General features: G+C 43.5%; 1 protein-coding gene across 1 annotated transcript in view; it reads left to right on the top strand.

The window, feature by feature from the left end:
• The first annotated feature begins 21,238 nt into the window (after positions 1-21,238).
• The window catches only part of LOC120929454 (solute carrier family 26 member 10-like), an 87,011-nt gene continuing 83,473 nt past the window's right edge, over positions 21,239-24,776 (top strand). Inside the window, exon 1 of the mRNA XM_040340888.1 lies at positions 21,239-21,598. Within this exon, the coding sequence (XP_040196822.1) occupies positions 21,334-21,598 (265 nt within the window). The 5' untranslated portion in view covers positions 21,239-21,333. The remainder of the gene's footprint in view (positions 21,599-24,776) is intronic.

Genomic DNA, 24,776 nt, shown 5'->3' with positions numbered 1-24,776 from the left:
ATTGCAACAAAAAAAGGTGCATTCTGCATTTTTGCGAGCGCAGTGCACTACAATGCACTTCAGGGTGTTGCTGCTCTGCGCGCTGAGAATGTGCGCTGTACATTGTGCAAAGTAAATCTTCCTGACAAAGGCAATACACTGAAATGTGTCAGATGTTGATGTTGTCAAGCACACACATGGCTGGCTAAGGAGGTTTACTGGCATTTTTTGATTGTGGTTGGTGAGGATTTAAACTTTTCCTGCCATACATGGTATCTATCTGGTGGCCACTCAGCAGAGAGTCAATGCTCGTGAGAGTTTAGTGCTACTTAAAGCGGGAGTTCACCCATAAAAAATGTTTTACCCTTAGATTGATGCTCATTTTGTCTAGGGGAATCGGCTAGTTGTTTTAAAATCGAAGCTATACTTACTGTTGTAGAGAGCGATCTTCTCCGCCGCTTCCGGGTATGGTCTTCGTGACTGGGCGTTCCTATTTTGATTGACAGTCTTCCGACAGGCTTCCGACGGTCGCATCCATCGCGTCACGAGTAGCCGAAAGAAGCCGAACGTCGGTGCGGCTCTATACTGCGCACCGACGTTCGGCTACTTTTGGAAAATCGTGACGCGATGGATGCGACCATCAGAAGCCTGTCGGAAGACTGTCAATCAAAATAGGAACGCCCAGTCCCGCAGCCCATACCCAGAAGCGGCGGAGAAGATCGCTCTCTACAACGGTAAGTACAGCTTCGATTTTAAAACAAATAGCCGATTCCCCTAGACAAAATGAGCAGGAATCTAAGGGTAAAAAGTGGTATTTCCGGGTGAACCTCCACTTTAAGCATTTGTTTTCTTATGGTTTTTATATATTTTTTTAAAACATTACTACTCTATGGGGTACCTGATCTTATGAGCTAAGGCTGGGTTCACACTACGGTTTTCCCGTCCGTCAGCCGCATACGATTTATATGAAAAACCGTATGCGGCTGAAACGGACGGGAACGTATGGAACCGCACACATGTGCGTTTTCCATTGACACTAATGTTAAAGGAAAACGTATGCGTTTGCCATACTGTTTTAAAAACGACCGCAAAACCGTGGTTGAACACGGTTTTGCGGACGTTTAAAAAACGTTTTGCCAGCAAATCGTACGCACCCGGATGCATCTGAGTGCATACGATTTGCAATGCATTCTCTATCTATACGTTTTCCCGTCCGGGCCCGTACGTTTTCAATACTGAAATCGTATGCGGCTGACGGACGGGAAAACCGTAGTGTGAACCCAGCCTAAGATGAATTAATCAGTTTTGAGATACTAAACTTCTGTGACGTGTATAGTTGACACAACCAGTTGGAGTATATATTACACCAGATGCGCTATTTGATCTTCCGATAATGTCATAATATTTGGTTAGTGTGATTCCATAAATTGGCAGCACATGTGGTGCACAGGCCAACACACATTTTTGCTGAATTGAATGTTACACCTATTCCTGTGCATATTTGACACGTTGATTCCAAAAATTGCACCAATTATTCCCTATCAGCTCTAGTTTTTGATATACAGCAATAATACCATATACCACTCTTCACTCTGGTCGCCCATCAAAAATCCAGGATATAAATGTAGCAAAATATGTTGGGATGATCCGTGCAGCACTTTCGTGAAGTAGCCATAACCTCTACAGTGCTCAAATGGCAAAAATGAAACAATACGATTGGCAATATATACACACCTCCTATATGATTATAACAATAATACAGTTAATAACTTACACCAGGGGTGGCAAACACAAGGCTCGCGAGACCTTGCCATGTGGCCCGCGCAACGGGCCGTCCGTTGCCTCTAGTGATGCAACGGATCGTGACCGATCCGTGATCCGCGGAGCGCACCGCTGCCTCGGTCTTTAAAAAGGCCGCGGCTTCGGCCTAGCTCCGGAGCGGTCGGCCATCTTGGTACACCCGGCTCCTATGATGGACGTCCTGGAGATCCAATCACAGGACCGCGGGACGTGTGACGTCCATCATAGGCGCCGCAGACTCCAGAAGGTAGCAATTACAAGCCTCCTCGACACCATGCACTAGGGAGCAGAATATGACAACACTAGTGCATGGGCGGGCGGCTCTCCTCTCCTCTCCTCCCCTCCTTTCTGGCTGGCTGGCTGCTGTGACACATGTCAGGTAGGTCCATGTTACATGTATGTCAGGTAGGTGAAGTCATTTAGCTGGATTCAGAAAGCCTGTCCTAACTTTGCGGCGGCGTAGTGTATCTTGTTTATACTATGCCGCCGTAAGTTAGCGAGGCAAGTACATGTACGGCGTAGCGTAAATCGGGCGGGCGTAATGGCGCCTAATTCAAATTTAGCTGAGGGGGCGTGTTTTATGGTAATGGGGGGTGACCTTACGTGATTGACGTATTTTAAGAGCGGCGCATGCGCCGTCCGCCTACATATCCCAGTGTGCATTGCGGCAAAGTACGCCGCACGGTCCTATTGGTTTCGACATGGACATAAATGACGTAAATCCCTATTCACGGACGACTTACGCAAACAACGTAAAATTTTCGATTTTCGACGCGGGAACGACGGCCATATATAACATTACTATTCCAGCTATTTGATGGAATAACTTTAGGCCTGATAATGCGTTACGTAAATGGCGTATCTGTACTGCGTCGGCCGGGCGTACGTTCGTGAATAGGTGTATCTAGTGATTTACATATTCTACGCTGACCGCAATGGAAGCGCCACCTAGCGGTCAGCCTAAATATTGCACCCTAAGATAGGACGGCGCAAGCCGTCGTATCTTAGATAGGTTTAAGTGTATCTCTGTTTGAGAATACACTTAAACTTAGGACAGCGCAAATTCCGAGTTATTTATAAAGAAAGGAGTTCATGGATCCATAATGCATGAGCATGACCACATCCCTGGTATGTACAAGAAAAAGAGAGAAATACCCCCACAAAAAAGGACTTTAAAGACCAAACTCAAAATTACCAAAAAAGTTTAATAAATAGACCAGACAAGATACGGTTGATGCTTGTTGACAAATAAACCTTAATGGTCAAGGTAAATGTACACAACAGCAGTTGCAAAATTGTATGCAGATAGACAACACCAGGGATGAAAGTGCACCAAGTGTCAAAAGAAGAAGAGAAGGGTTTTTTTTTTACAACACAAACAGTGTATTATACAACATGTAATTTAAAAACACTCTCCAAGGGACGGTGGAGGATGTCCGACGCGTTTCTGGTCTTATGGGGAAGCAGAAGACCATCATCAGGGGCCAGAGAGATGTATGGTGTATAGGTTCTCAATCGTTGGTATACAAATAGAGTAATCCCTTGATGGTATGGCAATGGTATATGGGCTCAGAGTAAATCCCCTCTTGAAAATGGAACTGTGCGTATCCAGGAGCAACCGGAGGTCCCAATGCGGGGGGGTCCTTATTTGCAAAAACCCCTAAAAACCTTTGGAGTTTGCTCAGGTGAATCCGATTTGGATGAGGGGAGGGGAACAGTTGCTGGAGGTGGATACAGGAGCAGCCCAATGGTGTTAATCCCAAGTGTAGATACGCCCGAGTTAGGTCGGCATATCTACTGATACGCCGGCCTAACTCCTACTGAATCCAGCTAATTGTCCATGTATGTCAGGTAGGTGAGGTCCATGTATGTCAGGTAGGTGAGGCCAGTGTATGTCGGGTAGGTGAAGTCAGTGTATGTCAGGTAGGTCCATGTATGTCAGGTAGCCCATCCCATCCTATCCCACCCCACTATACCCCATCCCATCTCATCCTACCCCACCCCCATCCCATCCTACCCCATCCCATCCCACTCCATATCCCATCCCACTCCACCCCCACCCCATGCCATCCTATACCACCCCATCCCATCCTACGGCACCCCATCCCATCCACCCCCATCCCATCCTACCCCATTCCACCCCACTCCACCCCACCCCATCCCATCTCATCCCACCCCATCCCATCTCATCCTACCCCACCCCATCCCATCCCAGGGTGGATGGAAGGAGAGTGGAGGGTGCAGCGGTCAGATATTGCACACGGTCCATAGCATACTCCTGTATCCTGCATTTCGTACGCAGCAAACTCCTGAATCCTGCGCTCCATAAAACCAGTAATAAACAAATGCAGTGACAATTATTTATGATAAAAGTGGACACGTCTTACAGATACAACCGGCCCTTTGAGGGCAACCATACTGCTAATGCGGCCCCCGATGAATTTGAGTTTGCCACCCCTGACTTACACTTTACAATTCAATGTTTCCAATATACAATTACAGTTGGAAGTACATAAACACTCTCACTGTATGTGCTAACTTGTATGAAAAAACACAAACTAGGTAACAGAAGAACAAGTTGATCAGCAAGATCTTTTCAAAAACTGATATATAAATTCAACCATATTTAAGAAACTAGAGCTGATGCAGTCTAGCACAGTGTTTCTCTACTCCTGTCCCCAAGGCACCCAACAGGTCATGTTTTCAGGCTTTCCATCATTTTTCACAGGTGATTTGCTCAGTTGCACTGTCTTAGTAATTAGTAATTACCACAACTGTTTCATCCGAGGGAAATCCTGAAAACATGACCTGTTGGGGTACCTTGAGTACTGGAGTTGAAAAAAACTTGTCTAGCTAATGCAATTGTCTGAATCAGCACCCCAAATAACCCAAAGAACAGGTCTAAAAAGCAAAGCACCATAATCGATATAGCTGTCACGTGACCCAACCTTTTACCAGCTCACCTACAGGGAAACATCTGTGGGAGGAGCTTCTAGCTTCTGCCAGTCACATGTTCAAAAAATACTTAATAACCTTGGAAATACAAAGAATTTTTTTTTGTGCAAAAACATGGTGTGGGCTGTCTAAGGGGAGGTTCTGCCAATCACAGCCTGTTTCACACCCCTCCAGCCTGTACCTATTTTTTGAATGTGCTTAGAATTACAAGAAGGTGATACCTCCATCAATCAATATGTAATATCCCGCCCCTGTTGTGTTTAGCTGTTTAGTGGGCATAGAGGAGGGAGGGAGTGGGCTTTATCTCCGGGGTGTATACACCCATGTGTGTGACTCTATAGTCACGTAGGCTCCACAGATAAGAAAAAGGAGGAAATTACCAGATTAGAAGGGAATTGAAACTGGGGCATGTTCAGTAGATGTGGCAACAACTGATCTACACAATCTCAGGCTGCAGTGGGGACACAGACAAGGAGAAGGGGAAGTGAACAGCAGTATCAACCAGTTTTTTTGCAGAATATTGCAAACTAATCCCATAGTGACTAAGGTGTCTGTTTATGAAGCAGTGATCAGCGGTGATCCCAAGGATTGCCACTGATCACAGTCCATAAATGTCAGGAACCATGAATCAGACTGAGGCAGAAGTACAGTTAAATCACTCTTGTTTAATAATAAAAATAAAAAGGTAAACAGAGTAAGCGTAGTCAAAACATGCCAAAGTTCAGTAACCGGATGGGGTAGTTGGCCAAGCCAATGTCCAAGAGCCAGTGATAAAGGTAGTAGTACAGCAAGCAGGATCTGTAGACAGAGGGAACGTAGTCAAGCAGGTCTTCAACAGGAATGCAGGAGAAAGTCTCTTGTGATGTTAACACAGGCGAAGGCGAAGAGCAAATGAACGGGAAGGCTTTAAGTAGGCAGAGCTGACAAATAGGATCATCCACAGGTGGATCACTGCGGAGAGATGGGAGCTGGCAATTATCAGACAGCTGAGCTGCCAGCACAGAGAAGGAAGGGCTGAACCTAGCCCTGACAGTACCCCCTTCTCAACGACCCCTTCCCCTCGGAGGACCCCCGGGCTTGAGAGGAAAACTTCTATGGAAATCACGGAGGAGGACAGGGGCATGTATGTCCGAGGATAGGACCAAGAGCGTTCCTTCGGGCCGCAGCCCCTCCAATGCACCAGGTACTATATGCACCCACGGAACCTACGGGAGTCAACAATGGAATGTACTTCATATTCCCCATGGTTCTCAACCTGTATAGGGTGAGGACGTGGCACCAAAGTGGTAAAACGGTTGCAGACCAAAGGTTTCAATAAGGAGACATGAAACACATTAGAGATACACATACTGGAAGGAAGGTCCAACGCGTAAGCCACTGGGTTTATCCTGCGAAGGATACGGAAAGGCCCAATAAACCAAGGTGCGAACTTCAGAGAAGGAACACGAAGTCGGAGGTTGCGAGATGACAGCCAGACCCTGTCCCCGACCTAGTAGGAAGGCACAGGCAGGCGTCTGCTGTCAGCATGGAGTCTGTACCTCTCGTTAGCCTGTCGCAAAGTCTCCTGGACTCTTACCCAAGTGGAACGAAGATCCACGGAGATGTTCCTCTAACGCAGGAATACTCTGGGGAACAAACGAGCCAGGCAACATGGAAGGTTGGAAACCATAGTTTGCCAAAAACGGGGACAAATTGGAAGCAGAATACAGAGCGCTATTGTGAGCAAACTCCGCCCAAGGTAAGAGGTCTGACCAGTTGTTGTGATGGTCAGAAATATAGCAACGCAGGAATTGCTCCAAGGATTGATTGGCTCGTTCTGCAGACTGCAGGTGATACGCAGAGGAGAAAGCAAGCTGAATTCCCAACTGTGCACAAAAGACTCGCCAGAACCGGGACACAAACTGACTTCCCCTGTCAGAGACAATGACCTTGTAAGTGAAAGATCTCCCGAGCAAAGATGGAAGCCAGTTCTTTAGATGTAGGCAACTACTTAAGTGGAATACAGTGAGACATTTTCGAGAACCGGTCTGCCACCATAAGAATAACTGTGTTACCTTGGAAGTTGGGTAACTCCACAATGAAATCCATAGACAGGTGGATCCAGGGCCTCTCTCCATTGGGTATGGGTTGTAGGAGGCCCACTGGAAGGTGTCGTGGAGTCTTACTCTGAGCACACACGGGACAGGCAGCTACGAAGGCCGTTACATCAGCACATAGACTAGGCCACCAGCATTGTTGGGAAATGGCCCAAACAAGTTGATTCTTCCCAGGGTGGCCAGCAGCCTTGGGAGAATGGTAAGTCTGGAGCACAGCAGTACGGAGAGTCTCAGGAACAAAGCAGCGGTTACAAGGTTTCTCAGGAGGGGCATCGACCTGAGCAGCGAGAATTTTGACTCCCAAAGGAGAAGTGAGACTGGTGAGAACCGTAGCCAGAATACGATCAGAAGGAAAATTGTCGTGCCAAGGTGTCAGCCCTTACATTCTTAGTACTGGGTAAGAATGAGACAATGTAATTACTGTAAATCTGGACAAGAAAAGAGCCCATCATGCCCTTCTGGGAGAGAGGCGCTTAGCCTCAGACAAGAATGTGAGATTTTTATAGTCAGTAAGAATGAGAACAGTGGTACCTTCAAGGAGATGTCTCCATTCCTTCAGGGCTAAAATGATCACCAACAGCTCTCTGTCACCAATCTCGTAATTGCACTCCGCAGGTGACAATTTCTTGTAAAAGTAGCCACACGGATGCATAGCGCTGTCAGAGCTAGGACGTTGAGACAGAAGGGCGCCAACTCCCGTCTCAGAAGCATCAACTTCAAAGATAAAAGGCAACGTAGGATCAGGATGTGCCAACCCAGGAGCAGAAACAAATGCAGCCTTAAGACTCTCAAAAGCCTTAATGGACTCTGGAGACCAACTCTGTGGGTCACCGTCTTTTCTGGGAATATCAGTCAGGGGCTTGACCAGAGACGAGAAGTTACGAACAAACTTCCGATAATAGTTGGAAAAGCCAAGAAATTGCTGCAAAGGATGTAAAACCCCAAGGGTCGAGGCCACTGTGGGATAGCAGAAAGTTTCTCTGGGTCCATCGAAAAACCAGGCGTGGAAATTACATAACCCAGGAATTTGACCTGTTCCCGATGGAATTCACACTTCTCCCGCTTAGAATAGAGATTGTTCTCTCTTAGTTTCTGAAGCACTCGACAGACATCTGTATGGTGGCTCTCCAGGAACTTGAAAAATATGAGGATATCATCGAGATAAACCACCACACATAACTGCAACATATCTTGGAGGACATCGTTAATAAACTCCTGGAAAACTGCCGGAGCATTACAGAGGCCAAAAGGCATTACGAGATACGCATAATGACCAGTTCTGGTATTAAAGGCAGTTTTCCACTCTTCGCCCTCCTTAATCCTCACGAGATTGTATGCCCCCCTCAAATCAAGCTTTGTGAAACCCATTGCTCCCTTGAGGCTGTCAAATAACTCCGTAATAGTTACATACATAGTTACATAGTTAGTCAGGTTGAAAAAAGACACAAGTCCATCCAGTTCAACCACAAAAAAAATAAACAAACAAAATAAAAAAACATAGTACAATCCCATACACCCAAATCCATACCCACAGTTGATCCAGAGGAAGGCAAAAAACCCCAGCAGAGCATGATCCAATTTGCTACAGCAGGGGAAAACATTCCTTCCTGATCCCCAGAGAGGCAATCGGATTTACCCTGGATCAACTTTACCTACAAATCCTATTACTCAGTTATATTATGTACATTTAGGAAAGTATCCGGCCTTTCTTAAAGCAATCTACTGAGCTTGCCAGAACCACTTCTGGAGGTAGTCTGTTCCACATTTTCACAGCCCTTACTGTGAAGAAACCTTTCCGTATTTGAAGATGAAATCTCTTTTCTTCTAGTCGTAAAGAGTGCTCCCTTGTCCTCTGTGTTGACAGTAAAGTGAATTTCTCAACACCAAGTTCACTATATGGACCCCTTATATATTTGTACATGTGGATCATATCCCCCCATGTTCTCCTCTTCTCAAGAGTGAATAAATTCAGTTCCTCTAATCTTTCTTCATAGCTGAGTTCCTCCATGCCTCTTATCAGTTTGGTTGCCCTTCTCTGCACTTTCTCCAGTTCCCCAATATCCTTTTTGAGAACTGGTGCCCAAAACTGAACTGCATATTCCAGATGAGGTCTTACTCAACAGAATCGCATAGGCATTCTTAATGGTGAGACGATTGAGACCCCTTAATGGACTCTGGAGACCAACTCTGTGGGTTACCGTCCTTTCTGGTCATATCAGTCAGGGGCAAGGTCATAGTTCACCACTCTTCTTCTTTGCAAAAAAAAAAACAGCACCAGCAGGAGACGAGGATTTGCGTTTGAAACCTCGAGAGAGTGCGTCTGCAAGATACTCCTCCATGGCCTTATCTTCCAAGACCGACAAAGAGTAAAACTGGCCACGAGGGGATATGGCACCAGGTTGAAGGTCACTTGCGCAATCATACGACCGGAGTGGAGGCAACGTACCAGCTTGACCTTTGTCAAAGACATCACTAAAATCGTTGTACTCTTTTGGCAGGGAGGAGAGTGAAGCGGTGCACAGGTCTCTGCAAGGTTGTACTCCTTCGGCAGGGAGGAGAGTGAAGAGGTGCACAGGTCAATGCAAGGTCTCAGTTCACCACTCTTCTTCTTTACAAAAAAGAAACCAACACCAGCAGGAGACGAGGATTTGCGGATGAAACCTCGACCGGAGTGGAGGCAACGCTTGACCTTTGTCAAAGACATCGCTAAAATCGCTAAAATCGTTGTACTCCTTCGGCAGGGAGGAGAGTGAAGACCTTGGCTACCTTCTGGAAGCATCTCTTACTGCATTGTGGAGACCAGGACAGAACCTCAGCATGGAGCCAATCAAAAGAGGGGTTGTGCCTCTGTAACCAAGGATAACCATAAACCAGAGGAAACTGAGGTGAGGAAATAACTTGGAATTGGATTATCTCATGGTGAAGAGCTGCAGAGGAGTCGAGTGCTTCGATACAAAGGCAGCATCAATGAACAGGCCTGGACCCCCCGGAGTTGATTAGAGTCTGTATCTCAACGAACAACTCAGCCCACGACAGTAAATATATATGAAAGGTACTACAGCGCTAATATGATCAAATAAGGAAAAAACAACAACAAAAATAACCAAATGATAAAGCTGCATACATAAAAAAGGTGCTAAACCAGTGAAAAAAATTGGATAAAATAGGATGAATGCGCTAAATCAACCCTTGCTATTGTACAGTACACATCAATAGCTGGATTCAGAGAGATTTTGGCGGGCGTAGCGTGTTATACCTGAAGGGTTCCACAGGTACTGGCACTTTAAGGCTGGCTCCACCCAGCAGTGATGACAAGGGTCAAGGGGCATAGTAGCCATCTTAGAGAGCACATGTAAGAAGCAGATAACCTGTCCTGTTCTGAGATGCATGTTGCAGTGTACAGCCTGTACTGAAATAAACATCCATTGTTCCAGACCAGAGTCTTGTGTCCCTCACAACACTACACCGCCGTAAGTTAGAGCAGCAGGTCCTGTATTCACAAAGAAGTTGTGCTCTAACTTACGGTGGCGTAGTGTAACTGGGCCGGCGTAAGCCCGCCTAATTCAAATGTCTAAGATGTGGGTGTGTTGTATGTAAATTCATTGTGACCCCACGTAAATGACGTTTTTTACTAACGACGCATGCGCCGTCCGTGGACATATCCTGGTGCGCATGCTCCAAATTATGCCGCAAAGACTCATTGGTTTCGACTTGAACGTAGATACAGCTCAGTGCGGCGATCTCCTCATGCCGATGTATTTCCGTTGATCGCGTCACTTAAGCTTCTCCCCCACTAGTATCGTCACTGGTCACGTGACTTAGTCATGGGTAGCCATGTGACACAGACAGCTGAGCTTTTATCTTACCAGCTGCGAGTCTGTGGTCATGGAAACGGAGGATCATATAACACATCTTTGCGGGTATGTTTTAATATAAGGCTGTATAAAACATATTACATGAAAAAACTTACAAGATTAGTATTTAATACAATATGACATAAAAACAACAGCAAAAACTCACAATAAAAAAAACCCTACTGCACGGAAGGAAGTCCTGCTCCCTCCAGTGGCCAGAATAGGTACTGATGGTAGTATAATAGCAATACAATCAGAGCTAAAATGGGCAATACAAACATATTACCCTGTATATGCCTATATATACAACCATACATAATATAAAAAATGTATAAAAACCAAGGAGGGGTAAATACATAATATTAATTAGAAGCAAATTAAATATAAAATATAATTTATAAAAATATATAATTTATATAATTTATAAAAAAAAACATTTGAAATTCATGTTTTAATAATCCGATATGAAACAATTTAGATCAAGATGGAGGGAGCAGGAAATACATCCGCATGAGGAGATCGCTGCACTGAGTTGTATCTACAGGCTGTCTATGTGTAAAGGATTCGTGAGTGTGGTTTCTCTAATCAGTCCACAATCTCTGTTTTTTCTTGGCCATACTACACTATGAGCATTTTCCTTTGTTTTTTTTCTCTCCCCTCTCTATGAGCTGGCGTTCTGAATAAGCAAGTGGCAGTATTGGATTGTGGATGGGAGGTATGGTGAAGTGCTGAGCATATCACAGGTGCTCTCTATCATTAAGTCAGTCTACATCAGGAATATGCAATTAGTGGACCTCCAGCTGTTGCAAAACTACAAGTCCCATCATGCCTCTACCTCTGGGTGTCATGTTTGTGGCTGTCAGAGTCTTGCTATGTCTCATGGGGCTTGTAGTTCTGCAACAGCTGGAGGTCCGCTAATTGCATATACCTGGTCTACATGCTGGAACTGTGAATGGTTAGTTTCTTGCTGCTTTTACCTGGTGTTTTTCACTTCACAGTGTTTGCACTGATGCACAAGTGCACTTTATATATGTTTGTGGACTTTTTGTTTTTGTATTTTGTTTCATTTGAACATCTGAGTGTTTACACATATATATATATATATATATATATATATATATATATATATATATATATATATATATATATATATACACACTTGATGTGTACTGTACAATAGCAAGGGTTGATTTAGCACATTCATCCTATTTCAGCCCACGACAGGGTAACCGAAACCAGGGGCTTATCCTTCTAGGAAACTGGAGACGAAACGTACAGGAGGCCTCCGCAAGCGCTCCTTAAGAGAGAGTCTCTTTCTGAGTCTGGAGTCAGTGAGGATGGCAAATGTGATCAACTTCTCCAGCTCAGTGGGTGTATCTCGGGCTGCTATCTCATCCTTGATGTTTTCCGAGAGACCATGAGAAAAAGCTGCCACGAGGGTCTCATTGTTCCAAGCAACCTCTGCTGCCAGAGTACAGAATTCAATAGTGTAATCGGCAACCGTCCTCGTACTCTGTTTGATGGACATGAGGCACTTGGCAGCAGAAGCCTTTTGAAGGAAGCCACAAATTCTGGGTAACCCAGAACCACCGTTTTTTGCATCTCCCATAGAGGGTTTGCCCAGGTCAGGGCTCTGTCAGAAAGCAAAGATATCACGAAACCCAATTTGCTTCTGTCCGTGGGAAACGCCTGGGGCAGCATATCAAAGTATATCTCAACCTGGTTGAGAAACCCTCTGCACTGAACTGGATCATCCCCAAATCGTTGGGGAAGCAGAGCGGAACCAGACATACGTCTTAAAGAGGTAAAACTCGAGGCAGGTTCCTGCACAGGGACTACCGGGGGGCGGCCACAGTGGGAGACTCTAGACGAGAGCCGTGCGAATCAGGAGCATCTGTATCGCCCTGGTAACCTGATCCATGCGTTACTCCAGGTCATCCAATCTTAAAATAATATTATTAGTCATGGCCTTCGCCTACTGTCAGGAACCATGAATCAGACCGGGACAGAAGTACAGTTAAATCACACTTGTTTAACTACTTGCCGACCGCCCACTGTCGTTATACGTCATCACTTTGAAGATGGATGTCTCGGTAACGGCAGCAGCTGCTGCCACAACCGAGATATTCATCTCTTCAGTGGGCGGTCCTGTCAGCGATAACGGCGGTCTCCGCGGCGAACTCGCCGCGAGATCACCGTTATCGGTGGCGGGAGAGGGCCCCCCCTTCCCGCCGCTCTCCCGCGCCCTCCACCGCTTACCGTAGCCGTCGGTAGCGGCGGAGGAGATCCGGACCGTTCGGCAGCTGTGTGGGGTTGTGAGTGAAGGAAAAATCTCCTTCACCCGTCCCCATAGCTCTGCTGGGCGGAAGTGACGTCAAAACGTCAGTCCCGCCCAGCGTCTTAAAGCAACATTTTTTTTTTTGTCATTTGAAAAAATGACAGTTTCAAATTTTTTTTTTTTTTTTTTTTGCATTTAAGCCTAAATATGAGATCTGAGGTCTTTTTGACCCCAGATCTTATATTTAAGAGGACCTGTCATGCTTTTTTCTATTACAAGGGATGTTTACATTCCTTGTAATAGGAATAAAAGTGATAATTTAAAAAAAAAATTATTTCAGTCTTAAAAATTGTAAAATAAATAAAAATAAATACGAAAACCCCCAATTTTTTTTTAAAGCGCCCCGTCCCGACGAGCTCGCGCGTAGAAGCGAACGTATACGCGAGTAGCGCCCGCATATGAAAACGGTGTTCAAACCACACAAGTGAGGTATCGCCTCGATCGTTAGAGCGAGTGCAATAGGCCTACTCTGTAACTCAAAAAATGCAACCTGTAGAATTTTTTAAACGTCGCCTATCGAGATTTTTAAGGGTAAAAGTTGACGCCATGCCACGAGCGGGCGCAATTTTTAAGCGTGACATGTTGGGTATCATTTTACTCGGCGTAACATTATCTTTCACAATATATAAAAAAATTGGGCCAAATTTATTGTTGTCTTATTTTTTTATTTAAAAAAGTGAATTTTTTCCTAAAAAAGTGTGCTTGTAAGACCGCTGCGCAAATATGGTGTGACAAAAAGTATTGCAATGACTGCCATTTTATTCTCTAGGGTGTTAGAAAAAATATATATATAATGTTTGGGGGTTTTAAGTAATTTTCGAGCAAAAAAAATGTTTTAGTCTTGTAAACACCGAATCTGAAAAACAGGCCCGGGGCTTAAGTGGTTAATAATACAAATATAAAGGTTAACAGAGTAAGCATAGTCAAAACATAGCCAGAGTTCAGTAACCGGATCGGGTAGTCGGCTAATGTAATGTCCAAGAGCCAGCAGGATCTGTAGCCAGAGAGAACTTAGTCAAGCTGGTCTTCAACAGGAACGCAGAAGAAAGTCTCTTGTGATGTTAACACAGGTGAAGGCAAAGAGCAAATGAACTGGAAGGCTTTAAAGGGGTTGTAAAGGTAAAAGTTTTTTCACCTTAATGCATTCTATGCATTAAGGTGGAAAAACTTCTGACAATACCGGCCTCCCCAGCGCCGTGAACGTGCTGAAGCAGCGCAGCCATTGGCTCGCGCTGTTGTCATTCACAACAAATGACACGGTGCGTCGGTTGGCGGGGCCGAGTGATACAGTCGGTGGCAATGGCCCTGACAACAAACAGTTTATGAAACAGAGATAATCAGGGGAGAAGTGATTGAACTTGTTCTCCCGCCGATTATCTCCGCACAGTGAGAAGTCTCATTGAATGACACAGTAATGGCCAGTTTATGAAGCTGCGATCTGAGCGCTTCACTGGTGATCTGAGCCAGAATTTACACTCTCTGATTCACCAGCTCAGAAGTGGTGAATCGGGGAGTGAAGAGGGAATCCCAGGGGATCTGAGGAGGAAGAAGGAAGATTTTTAACTTCCTTCTACCTCGTTTAGACCCCCCAAGACTGTAACCATGTCCCCCTGTAATATTTATGTATATACATATATATGTAACGCTACCCCCGGAGGAGCCGCTAAATGATTAGGGACCGGCCTGCTAAGTTACCTTGGCAGTGTCTAAGGGTGTAACTGTGAGAAATAGCAACAGTGAGTGGAGGTCCAGACATCCAATAAAGAGTTTTCAATGCTTTATTGTCCAGGCCAAACACGGCCAACATCAACATACATTAGGAAGGTCAAGGTTGATGAAGGAAGAAATAGAACCATGCGGTATCAGGCCTGGATATAGAACTGAGCAATACACTGCTCTGCATTAAACTGAATGTATACACGTCGCCACTCTGCTCGGAGTGCGTAAAGTGCCCCCGGACAGACCCCTATGATAGGCCTGGCAGCCGGAGCGTCACTCTGAATAATACTGGGAGGAACGGGTCTCTCACATAGACCTGTCTCTAGGGCCCCCACCACGGGCCAATTTCTATAGAGGACTTAAGTAAAAAAAGACAGAGAATCCTCCCAGTAGACTTCTTTTGCAAATGGTCCCCGGATGACAGCAAGCATACCTGTCAGTGGTCTGGACACCCAATCCCAAACTAGGATCCTTTCAGTAGGCCTCGGAACCCAGTGGAGCACTGGGGTCCCTTCTCTCATCAGGAAGAGGTTCGCTGCAAACTTCAGCTCTGGCCAGGTGGGCCACGCCGGCACGGTCCATGGATGTGCGTACCCTGAAGGTGGATACCGCACCTGGAACGGGGACCCAACGGAAAGTTTTTCGACACATGACCTCTCTCACAGATATACCCTCCCTGCGAGGGAAAACATCCTCTAATTGGCTGCTGGGAGAAGATCTGCTCTACCAGAACCCCTCTAGCGCCAGCTGCCGGCCAGGGGTGACACTGCACTCCCTGACCACAGTCTGACCCAGTGGAACTTCCAGAATGACAGAGATCATCAAATTTAGACAAACATTGAATGAGAGCAAGGTAACTCTCCCGTTCCCCACTAAATTAAAGCATAGTGCCCATGCTGAAAGCAAGGGGGCGCTACATATATATATATATAATGGGCTAGATTCAGGTAGGGCGACGTAAATTTGTGCGGGCGTAGCGTATGTTATTTATAGAGGCAAGTGCAGTATTCACAAAACACTTGCTCTGTAACTTGCGGCGGCGTAGCGTAATTCTGTAGGCGTAAGAGCGCCAAATTCAAATTGTCAAGAGGTGGGCGTGTTTTATGTAAATAAAACATGACCCCACGTAAATGACGTTTCTCACGAACGGCGCATGCGCCGGCCGTGAACGTATCCCAGTGCGCATGCTCCTAATCACGTCGCAAATAGTCAATGCTTTCGACGTGAACGTAATCCCGACGTCCATACTTAACATTGGCTATGCCTCATATAGCAGGAGTAACGTTACCCCCGTAAAAAGCCTATATATATTATGCAAGGAGATTGTTTTTTTTATTAACATTAAACACCCGTCTGTCAGTGTACTGAGCGGTGATTATTTATCACTGCTTAATAAACTGACATCCGAGATGTTTCTGTGAATTTCTGGTACTGTAATCTCGTAAAGTCTCATGAGATTCCAGTATCAGGGGCCGTTCTGCAGTGTTGGAAGCGTTGGTATATCACTTCACTCCTCCAAGGGTGAAGCGATCTACTCCACTTCATAAACTGGCATCCAGAGGAGATAGATCTCCACTGTGAATGCCGGCGAAAGAAACAGTGAATAGATTTTACTGCTTCATTAACGGACACCTAAGTGAGTATAAACAAAATGTAATACAACATGTACTGACAGTTTTTAATGATGTGACAATTAAATTAGCACAATTGTAGCATCCAAATCAGTCTTGAGCATTAACAACCAGTTAATTTATCAATTGTAGTAACAATCATATGACAATAACAAAAAAAGTGAATTGTGAAATTTTCAGCTGACTGTGCTGCAAGTACACCTTGGAATTTCTTGATGAGTGATGCTGGATGACATCACCTCTAAACACATCAAGAGTTAAAATGTAATATTGTTCTTGATTGCACGTAACTGTGAAGACAATAAGCCTCCAGGGATTGCCTCACCCTACATCCCTAGAAAGTTTTGTTTTAAAGCTTCCTGACATGGATATAAACCCTTACACTGCCAGTCCAACAAATCACAGTCCTAATTAAATGATACAAGCATGATTAAATTATAATTACATATACATAGATAAGCACATAGGTCTTGTGGCTGAAATGTGTAAGACATTAAAAAGCCATATATTTTTATAAGACACACCCTTTTTTTCCACACAGCTGTGTGTTTGACCCTCCATCATATAAAAAAAAAGGGAATAAATTGTATTTAAAAGGGGGCAAGAGGCGGGATTTTGTATGAAGCACACGGGAGCAGATAAATAAGTTGGATATATAGTATAAAAAACAACCTTTATTTGATTCAAATTGTCATATCATTTCATATCTAAATTTTTTGCACATTGCTATGTACAGTATTAATACTTTTTAGATTTAATTTGAACCTGATATTGCACAGTGATTAACATTCCAACAAATACATTTCATATATTTACAAATACATGGAGTAGTTGATGCATATTTACATACATTGCAGTTGATGCCTGTACAGACTATTGACCTACTGGAATATCTCTTAATAGAAAAGAAATTAATATGTTAAAAGAACGTCCATTAAAAAATTGATGAATGTAGACCGGTATCGGTAGTTATCTCTATGCGTTTCGGGGCCTTATAGCCACTCATCTGGAGCAGAACGGTAGTTATCATCTATAAATAAGACAAACAGTCATATCTCAATGATCTAAAGACGTTATGGGAATATATAGGCAAAACGAAAACAAGCTCCTGCGCACGGGTGGATTGTCCAAAGTTATTCAGTATTCCACATGGAACACTCCAGCAGTGTAAAAAAACGATAACAGAGGCCTTGCTGCCTTTCGTGGACGGGGAATGTCCTAGTAGAAAACGACAAAAGCAAAGAAAGAAAGGCGCACCACCGTTGACAGGTTTAATAAAATAAAATGGTAGTAGAAAATTACTCACAAGAGTACTGACATGGTAAGCTTATCAGCAACGTTGTGGTGGATACCCCTCGAACCGCACTCCAAAATAGGGGGGATGTAGAGGTGTGTCACTGCCGGCTGACGTGTTTCGAGGCGACAAGGACCTCTTCATCAGGGCTCAGCAGTCTCAATGATCTAAAGACGTTATGGGAATATATAGGCAAATATAGGATAGGAGAGACCCCTTATATATATGTTGCCTACAGACTTAAAGAAATATTTGCGCAGTGGTGGTGCGGTATTGAGTATCACAAACCAGCCAAAAACGTTACCTCCAGGAGCAGAGGGGGCATGCAGGGCGACAACAGCCAACACAAACAGCACCCCAAGAGGTTCCAAATGTATGGAATGACACAGGTGTATGCTCAATGGGGTGACCCCAGAATAGGGGACCTCTGTGGAAAAAATAAATAAACAATATAAAATTAGTTGAAAAATGTGTTTGAAAAAATTGAGCAGGGTGAAAAGAATGAAGTGTAAGGAAAGGGAGGAAAAGAAAAAACAGAAAAGGGGAAACAGTGAGTTAAGGGCGAGAAAAGAGCAAGGAGTAGAGAAAGACCAGATTGTAAGTGAATGGTGAAGATAAATGGATACCTGTTGTGGAATGGATGAGAGCAATAATGCAATGGTGCATATTGTTCCGCAGTGAAAAGTGATGTGACATGTCCTATGTGTGAGACCAAACTAGGGGTAAAGCTCATATAGGGAGCGCCACCACAGGATTAAATTGTGTTTGTGTGCAATTCACATTAGGGTTTTTCCCTTAAAATATAGATTTGATAAACAGTTACACAAATATGGTGTAGCATAAATCACTGTAACTACCATTTTCTTATTCTAAAGGGCCTTTGCATTCACAAAATATACAGTATAATGTTCTGGGGGTTTTAATTAATTTTATAGCCAAAACTGCAGCTATTAAAATGTGTGTGAAAATGGAAAAATTGCTCTAAGGACCCTTTCACACGGGACAGATCCATCCCAGCGGAATCTGCCTGCTCAGCGGGGGATCTCTCTTCACTGATCCCTGCTGAGCAGGCAGGTCAATGTCTGCTCTGCATAGCAAAGGACAGACAAGGACAGAGCCCGCTCTTCTCTATGGGGCATGTCCATTTCCATTCTAATGTCACCCGATCCGACCCACTGGACGGATGGCGAACGTATTGCCATATGTCTGTTTTCAGCGGATTTTGTCGGATTGGATGCCTGGCTGGTGTCAGCGGACATATGTCCGCTGACATCCTCCGCCCCATAGAGGACAATGGGTGGTCCGATTGGGCCTGCCTGAAAAACGGACAGTGGACCCAATTAGTCTGCTGGTGTGAAAGGGGCCTAAGGGGAAGTGGCTAAAGTGGACTTTTTACAAGTCTGTATATTTACATTTCTGGCATGACAAAGTATACAACAAAAGTCAATTTAAAAAAAATATATATCGCTAGAAAGCAGTCTTTGAGCTTTAGTCAAGTGACTTTGCCTAGCCTAAGTTTTTGGATTACACTTGCACATTAATTAGCATGCATGCATTTGAAGCTGAACTCTATCAGATATAAAAAGACCCAAATTAATACGGCTCTCTAATCTTTAAAGCGGTATTAAACCTAAACACATTTTTCTATTTTTTATGGAAAATAAATGCAGTGGAAAAAATGCTCCACCTGCTTCTGGTTCTTCATAGATGCTCCTCGCATGCACATATCCCTTAGCCCAGCTCCCTCCAGATACATATACTCCAGTAGGGGCAGCTAGAATCCTAAGCTTCCAGCACATGCTCCTGGCTGAGGCAAGGCTGAGGCAAAGCCCATGTAGAGATCACTAGGTGCAAAGATCCTCTCCAGGCAGATTCCCAGTAGGGGAAGAAAGGACCTCTGGAAAGATGCTCTAAATAATTATTATCTTCTCAAACAATACCTCTGAACATAGGCATGCACACAGGGTGTGCCAGGTGTGCCCAGGCACACCATAATCAATGTTTACAGCACAGATTCCCCTACTGACCTGGCTCCCCCTTCCCCCTGCAGTGCTACCAGCTTCCCTCCTCTCCCACCAGCTGTTGCTGCAAGGATGTTTTAGGATGAGTGGAGGAAGGGGCCGGTAAATATGTAATTGACCATCCCCTTCCCTTTCTGAGTGATCAGTAGTGTGTGCTTGAGCTTTGGGGTGCACACACTAATGCAATACTCTGCGCACACCTGTGACTCTGAACAAGAACCTCAAGGATTGGTTGGGACAGAGAAATATTCAAACCTTTCCACACTAAGTACTGGATCCTCCTCAACCAAAACAGACAGAAGGAATCGCAACACTTAAAAGAACCAGCATAGCCCATAAAAGGGTAAACCCCTATCTGTAAAACACACTGGGGTAGATTCAGGTACCGCTGCGCATCTCCTTACGGAGGTGCAGCGTACCGTTTTTGCCCTGCGCCCCCGCAAATTAACTGCGCTACGCTTCATTCACGAAGCAGTAGCCACGTAATGTGCGTGGGCGCTCCTCAAAAATGCCCGGCGTAAGGGTGCCTAATGTAAATGATCCCGTAGGGGGCGGGAATCATTTAAATTAGGCGCATTCCCGCGCCGAGCGTAGGGAGCATGCTCCGTCGGGAAACTTTCCCGACGTGCATTGCGGCAAATGACGTCGCAAGGACGTCATTTGCTTCAAAGTGAACGTAAATGGCATCCAGCGCCATTCACGATTCACTTACGCAAACGACGTAAAATTTAAACTTCGCGACACGGGAACAACTGGTATACGTAGCATTGGCTGCCCCTGCTATTAGCAGGAGCAGCCTTACGCGGAACCCGACGGACGGAAACGACGTAAACTGCGTACGCAGGGCTCGTGTAACGTTGTGAATCGGCGTTAGTATGCAATTTGCATACTATACGCTGACCACAGCGGGAACGCCACCTAGTGGCCTGTGTAAGAATGCAGCCTAAGATATGACGGCATAAGGAGCCTTATGCCAGTCATTTCTTAGGCTGCAGTCGGCGTATCGAGGTTCCTGAATCAGGAGCATTCGATACGCCGGGGCAAGTAAGCAATTGCGCTGCGTAACTATGGTTACGCAGGTCTAATTGCTCTTTGAATCTACCCAACTAAATGTATTTAGGGGCACTTCGGCTCAGGGTAGGGTCCCTACATATTTGTTGCGGCTTCTGATATTGTTTTTCTTTTCATTTTTGTTGTAGGATTGACATGGACAGTAGCCTGTTACTCATTTATAAAAAGTTTTTTGTAATAGTGTTTTGCTTTACAAATTGTTCCTCAAGTGTGTGGTGGTGATGCTCTTTGAAATGCCTGTATCTACGTGTATATCACCGCCATAGGAATGTAGAAATTTCCACTATATTAGTACTTTCTTCCTTCCGGTGATACCTGGTGAAACTTTCTTTGGCTCTTTGATGCTCAGTCCCAAAGGTTTTAATAGAGGATGTCATCCCTTTCCTGAAAAGCTTGTCTTTAAAACAGAAGTGGTTAATAAAGGATGTTTGCAGGGAGGATATTCACAAAGCAGACTGATGTATGATTGGCCCACCTCCCCAAGCAGGAAAGCAAGCAGAGATTAGAGAAAAATATATAAGGGCTTCCCTGTATTCTATCCCCAGTGATCTCAAGTTACTTTGGCAGCACTCATCATGAGCACGCTGGCAGTGTACAGGAACATCTACACGGAAGAGCAGTTTCAAAAGGTGTATGGCACAGCTAAGGACCTGGAGAGGCCTCCACTCTCTCTAAGGGAGAGGATAGCCAGGAGCTGCAAATGTTCCTCTCATTCTATTCATACTTTTCTTAAGCAAAGGATCCCTATTGTGGCCTGGCTGCCCAGGTACAAGCTGAAGAAATGGATTCTGGGAGATCTCATTGCTGGTCTGACAGTTGGCATCGTTCATATCCCGCAAGGTAAGTTAAAAAAATTACTTTTCTATTCCACAAATGAAGTAGTATTTATCTATCTCTCTAATCTATCTATTAATCTAATTGTATCTATCTATTAATCTTATCTATCTATTAATCTAATTGTATCTATCTATTAATCTAATTGTATATATCTATTAATCTTATCTATCTAATAATCTAATTGTATATATCTATTAATCTTATCTATCTATTAATCTAATCTAATCGTATCTATCTATTGATCTTATATTATCTATCAATCTATTTTTTAATCTAATTTTATCTATATATTATTTTAATCTAATCTTATCTATCTATTAATCGAATCGTATCTATCTATTAATCTAATCTTTTCTATCTATTGATCTAATAGTATCTATCTATCTATCTATCTATCTATCTATCTATCTATCTAATCGATCTATTAAGCTAATTGTATCTATCTATTAATCTAATCTAATCTTATCTATCTATTAATCTAATCTGTCTAATAAGCTATATGTATCTATCTATTAATCAAATTCAATCTTATCTATCTATTAATCTAATCGTATCTATCTATTAATCTAATCTTATCTATTAATCGAATCTATCTAATCTATCTATTAATCTAATTTTATCTATCTATTATTCCAAACTAATCTTATCTATCTATTAATTTAATTGTATCTATCTATTAATCTAATCCCATCTATCTATTAATCTAATCTAATCTAATCTCATCTATCTATTAATCTAATATATGTAATCTATCATGTGATCAGCAAAGACCAGAGAATAAAAACCTTTGAATTATCCATGAACAGTTTTAATTAGACTTGATGGGTTGTTTTCCTATATAAACCACATACACATACCTGTGACAATTGAATATTTAATTGTGTTTGTTAGAGCACTTATATCTTTCTTGTGCACAAATGAGAGAACATTTGAAAAAAAAGTGTCACTTTAAGTTAGTTATTAAAGTAAGCTTCTGCTTGCAAATTATTTCATATTCTGGTTCATATTTGTAATTTACAACCTTGTATAAATCTATTGATTTGTTGTTATCTGTGTGTTCTGTACTTGTGTGGCGTCTATTTTCCTTATGTGCAATTGTTTTATTGCCACAAAGTGTCCATACCCCCTACAATGCATGAATTAAATACCTGTCATTAGCCTAATGTGGTGTTTGAGAAACTTTGTAGTATGGGGTAATGAAAAAAAAACTATGAAGAAACACTGACTGTTAGGTCCCGTACACACGACCAAACATGTATGCTGAAACTGGTCCGCGGGCCAGTTTCAGCATACATGTTCGGTCGTGTGTAGGCGCGAGCGGGCCGAATTCCAGCAAACATTTGCCCCCCGGGCCTTTTCCCAGCGGGCAAATATTCTTGGACGTGTTTTAAAACCGTCCGCTGGAATCCTGCCCGCTCGGACATGTACGGTCGTCAGTACAGACCTACCGTACATGTCCAGGCGCCCGCCGTCCCTCGCATGCGTCGAATGACTTTGACGCATGCGTGGAAGCCTTTAAATGGCAGGCCCGCCCACGTCATCGCCGCGTCATCATCGCGGCGACGACGCGGACACGCCCCGCGTAGTGTTTACGCGCGGACTTCTGTACGATGGTTAGTACAACCATCGTACAGAAGCCCTCTGGCAGGCATGTACGGTGAAAACGGTCCGACGGACCGGTTTCACCGTACATGTTTGCTCGTGAGTACCCGGCCTAAGAGTTACTGAGATGGGATACATATCTGTCATCTGTAAATGATTTGTTGCATATAGGTTAATGTACAGTTTATGTTACATAAAATACCTATAGCTTAAAGTTGAACTCCAGAGAAAGCCAACTAATTCCCTTTCAGTGGGGATTCCAGGCTTAAATACATATTTTTATTGATATTGGGTACCAGTAAAAAAAAAAAAATTATTTACCTTATCCATTGGCTCCCTCTATGCTTTAAGTCTGGCCTCTGCAATCGCTTCTCTAAGGCCGCGTACACACGATCGGTCCATCCGATGAGAACGGTCTGATGGACCGTTGTCATTGGTTAACCGATGAAGCTGACTTAGTTTCCATCTGCAAATGGGAAATTCTGGCTAATTTTATTAGAATGTTAAAGATTCAAACAAAAAGATTAGAACTAGATGATGAAACAATACAATATATTATTTTTAGTTGTCTTACTTATTACTTAACCACTTGGCCTTCTGAAGGTCTTACCTCCTTCAAGACCAGAGCATATTTTGCTATTCAGCACTGCATTCATTTAACTGGTAATTGCTCGGCCATGCAACACTGTACACAAATTACATCTTATCATTTATTTTCACACAAATAGAGCTTTATTTTGGTGGTATTTAATCACCACAGTTTTTTTTTATTTTTTGCTATATAAATGAAAACAATACCCAAAATAAAAAAAAGTTTTTGCTATAAAATTTTGCAAACAAATAATCTTTCTTAATACATTTAGGAAAAAATGTAGTCTGCTAAATTTTATGGAAAATTACACAAATCAGTGTATATTATTTAGTCTGTGTGAAAGTGTATTAAATGTATTAAACCTGATGTACCAACGGCCTATCTCATTTCTTGAGGCCTTAAAATGCCAGAACACTACAAATACCCCATATTACCCTTTTTTGGAAAGTAGGCGCTCCAACGTATTTAGCAAGAGGCATGGAGAGTTTTTTGAAGTTGTAACTTTTTGGTCACAATTGTTTGCAAATTGAAAAAGTAAATAAAAAAATGACAATTTTTTGTATTTTTTTTACCAATTGTCATCAGTGCAGTACCGCATCGCCATATGACTGGTATGGCCATAATCAGTGATACTGACTGGTGACAGTACAAAAAAAAAAAAATAGAATAAAAAAAAATCATTTTCTTGTTAAAATTGTTTCCTTTTTTTACATACTTTCCTCAGAGTAGTTCAGTGTATCTATAGTAACACTGTACTACTCTTGGTGATTACATTGGTCATAGCAATTATATGATTACAATCATAGTGTTCACGTGATACCCTGGTTGTTCAGAGGCCAGGTACCCTCCCGAACACAGCAGTCATAGGATTGTAATGCTGCGCAGCCCAGGGGGCAAGCTAGTTCGCATGTGCTAGGAAACGTATGTCACCTAGCCTGGGTGTGCCCCCTGTCTGCAATAAATGTACTGTGGATGGCCAGCTAGCAG

Source organism: Rana temporaria, chromosome 2 (assembly GCF_905171775.1).
Source record: "Rana temporaria chromosome 2, aRanTem1.1, whole genome shotgun sequence".
NCBI classification, from domain to species: Eukaryota; Metazoa; Chordata; class Amphibia; order Anura; family Ranidae; genus Rana; species Rana temporaria.
The sequence above is the reverse complement of the archived record's forward strand: the minus strand, read 5'-3'. Positions and strand labels throughout refer to the sequence as shown.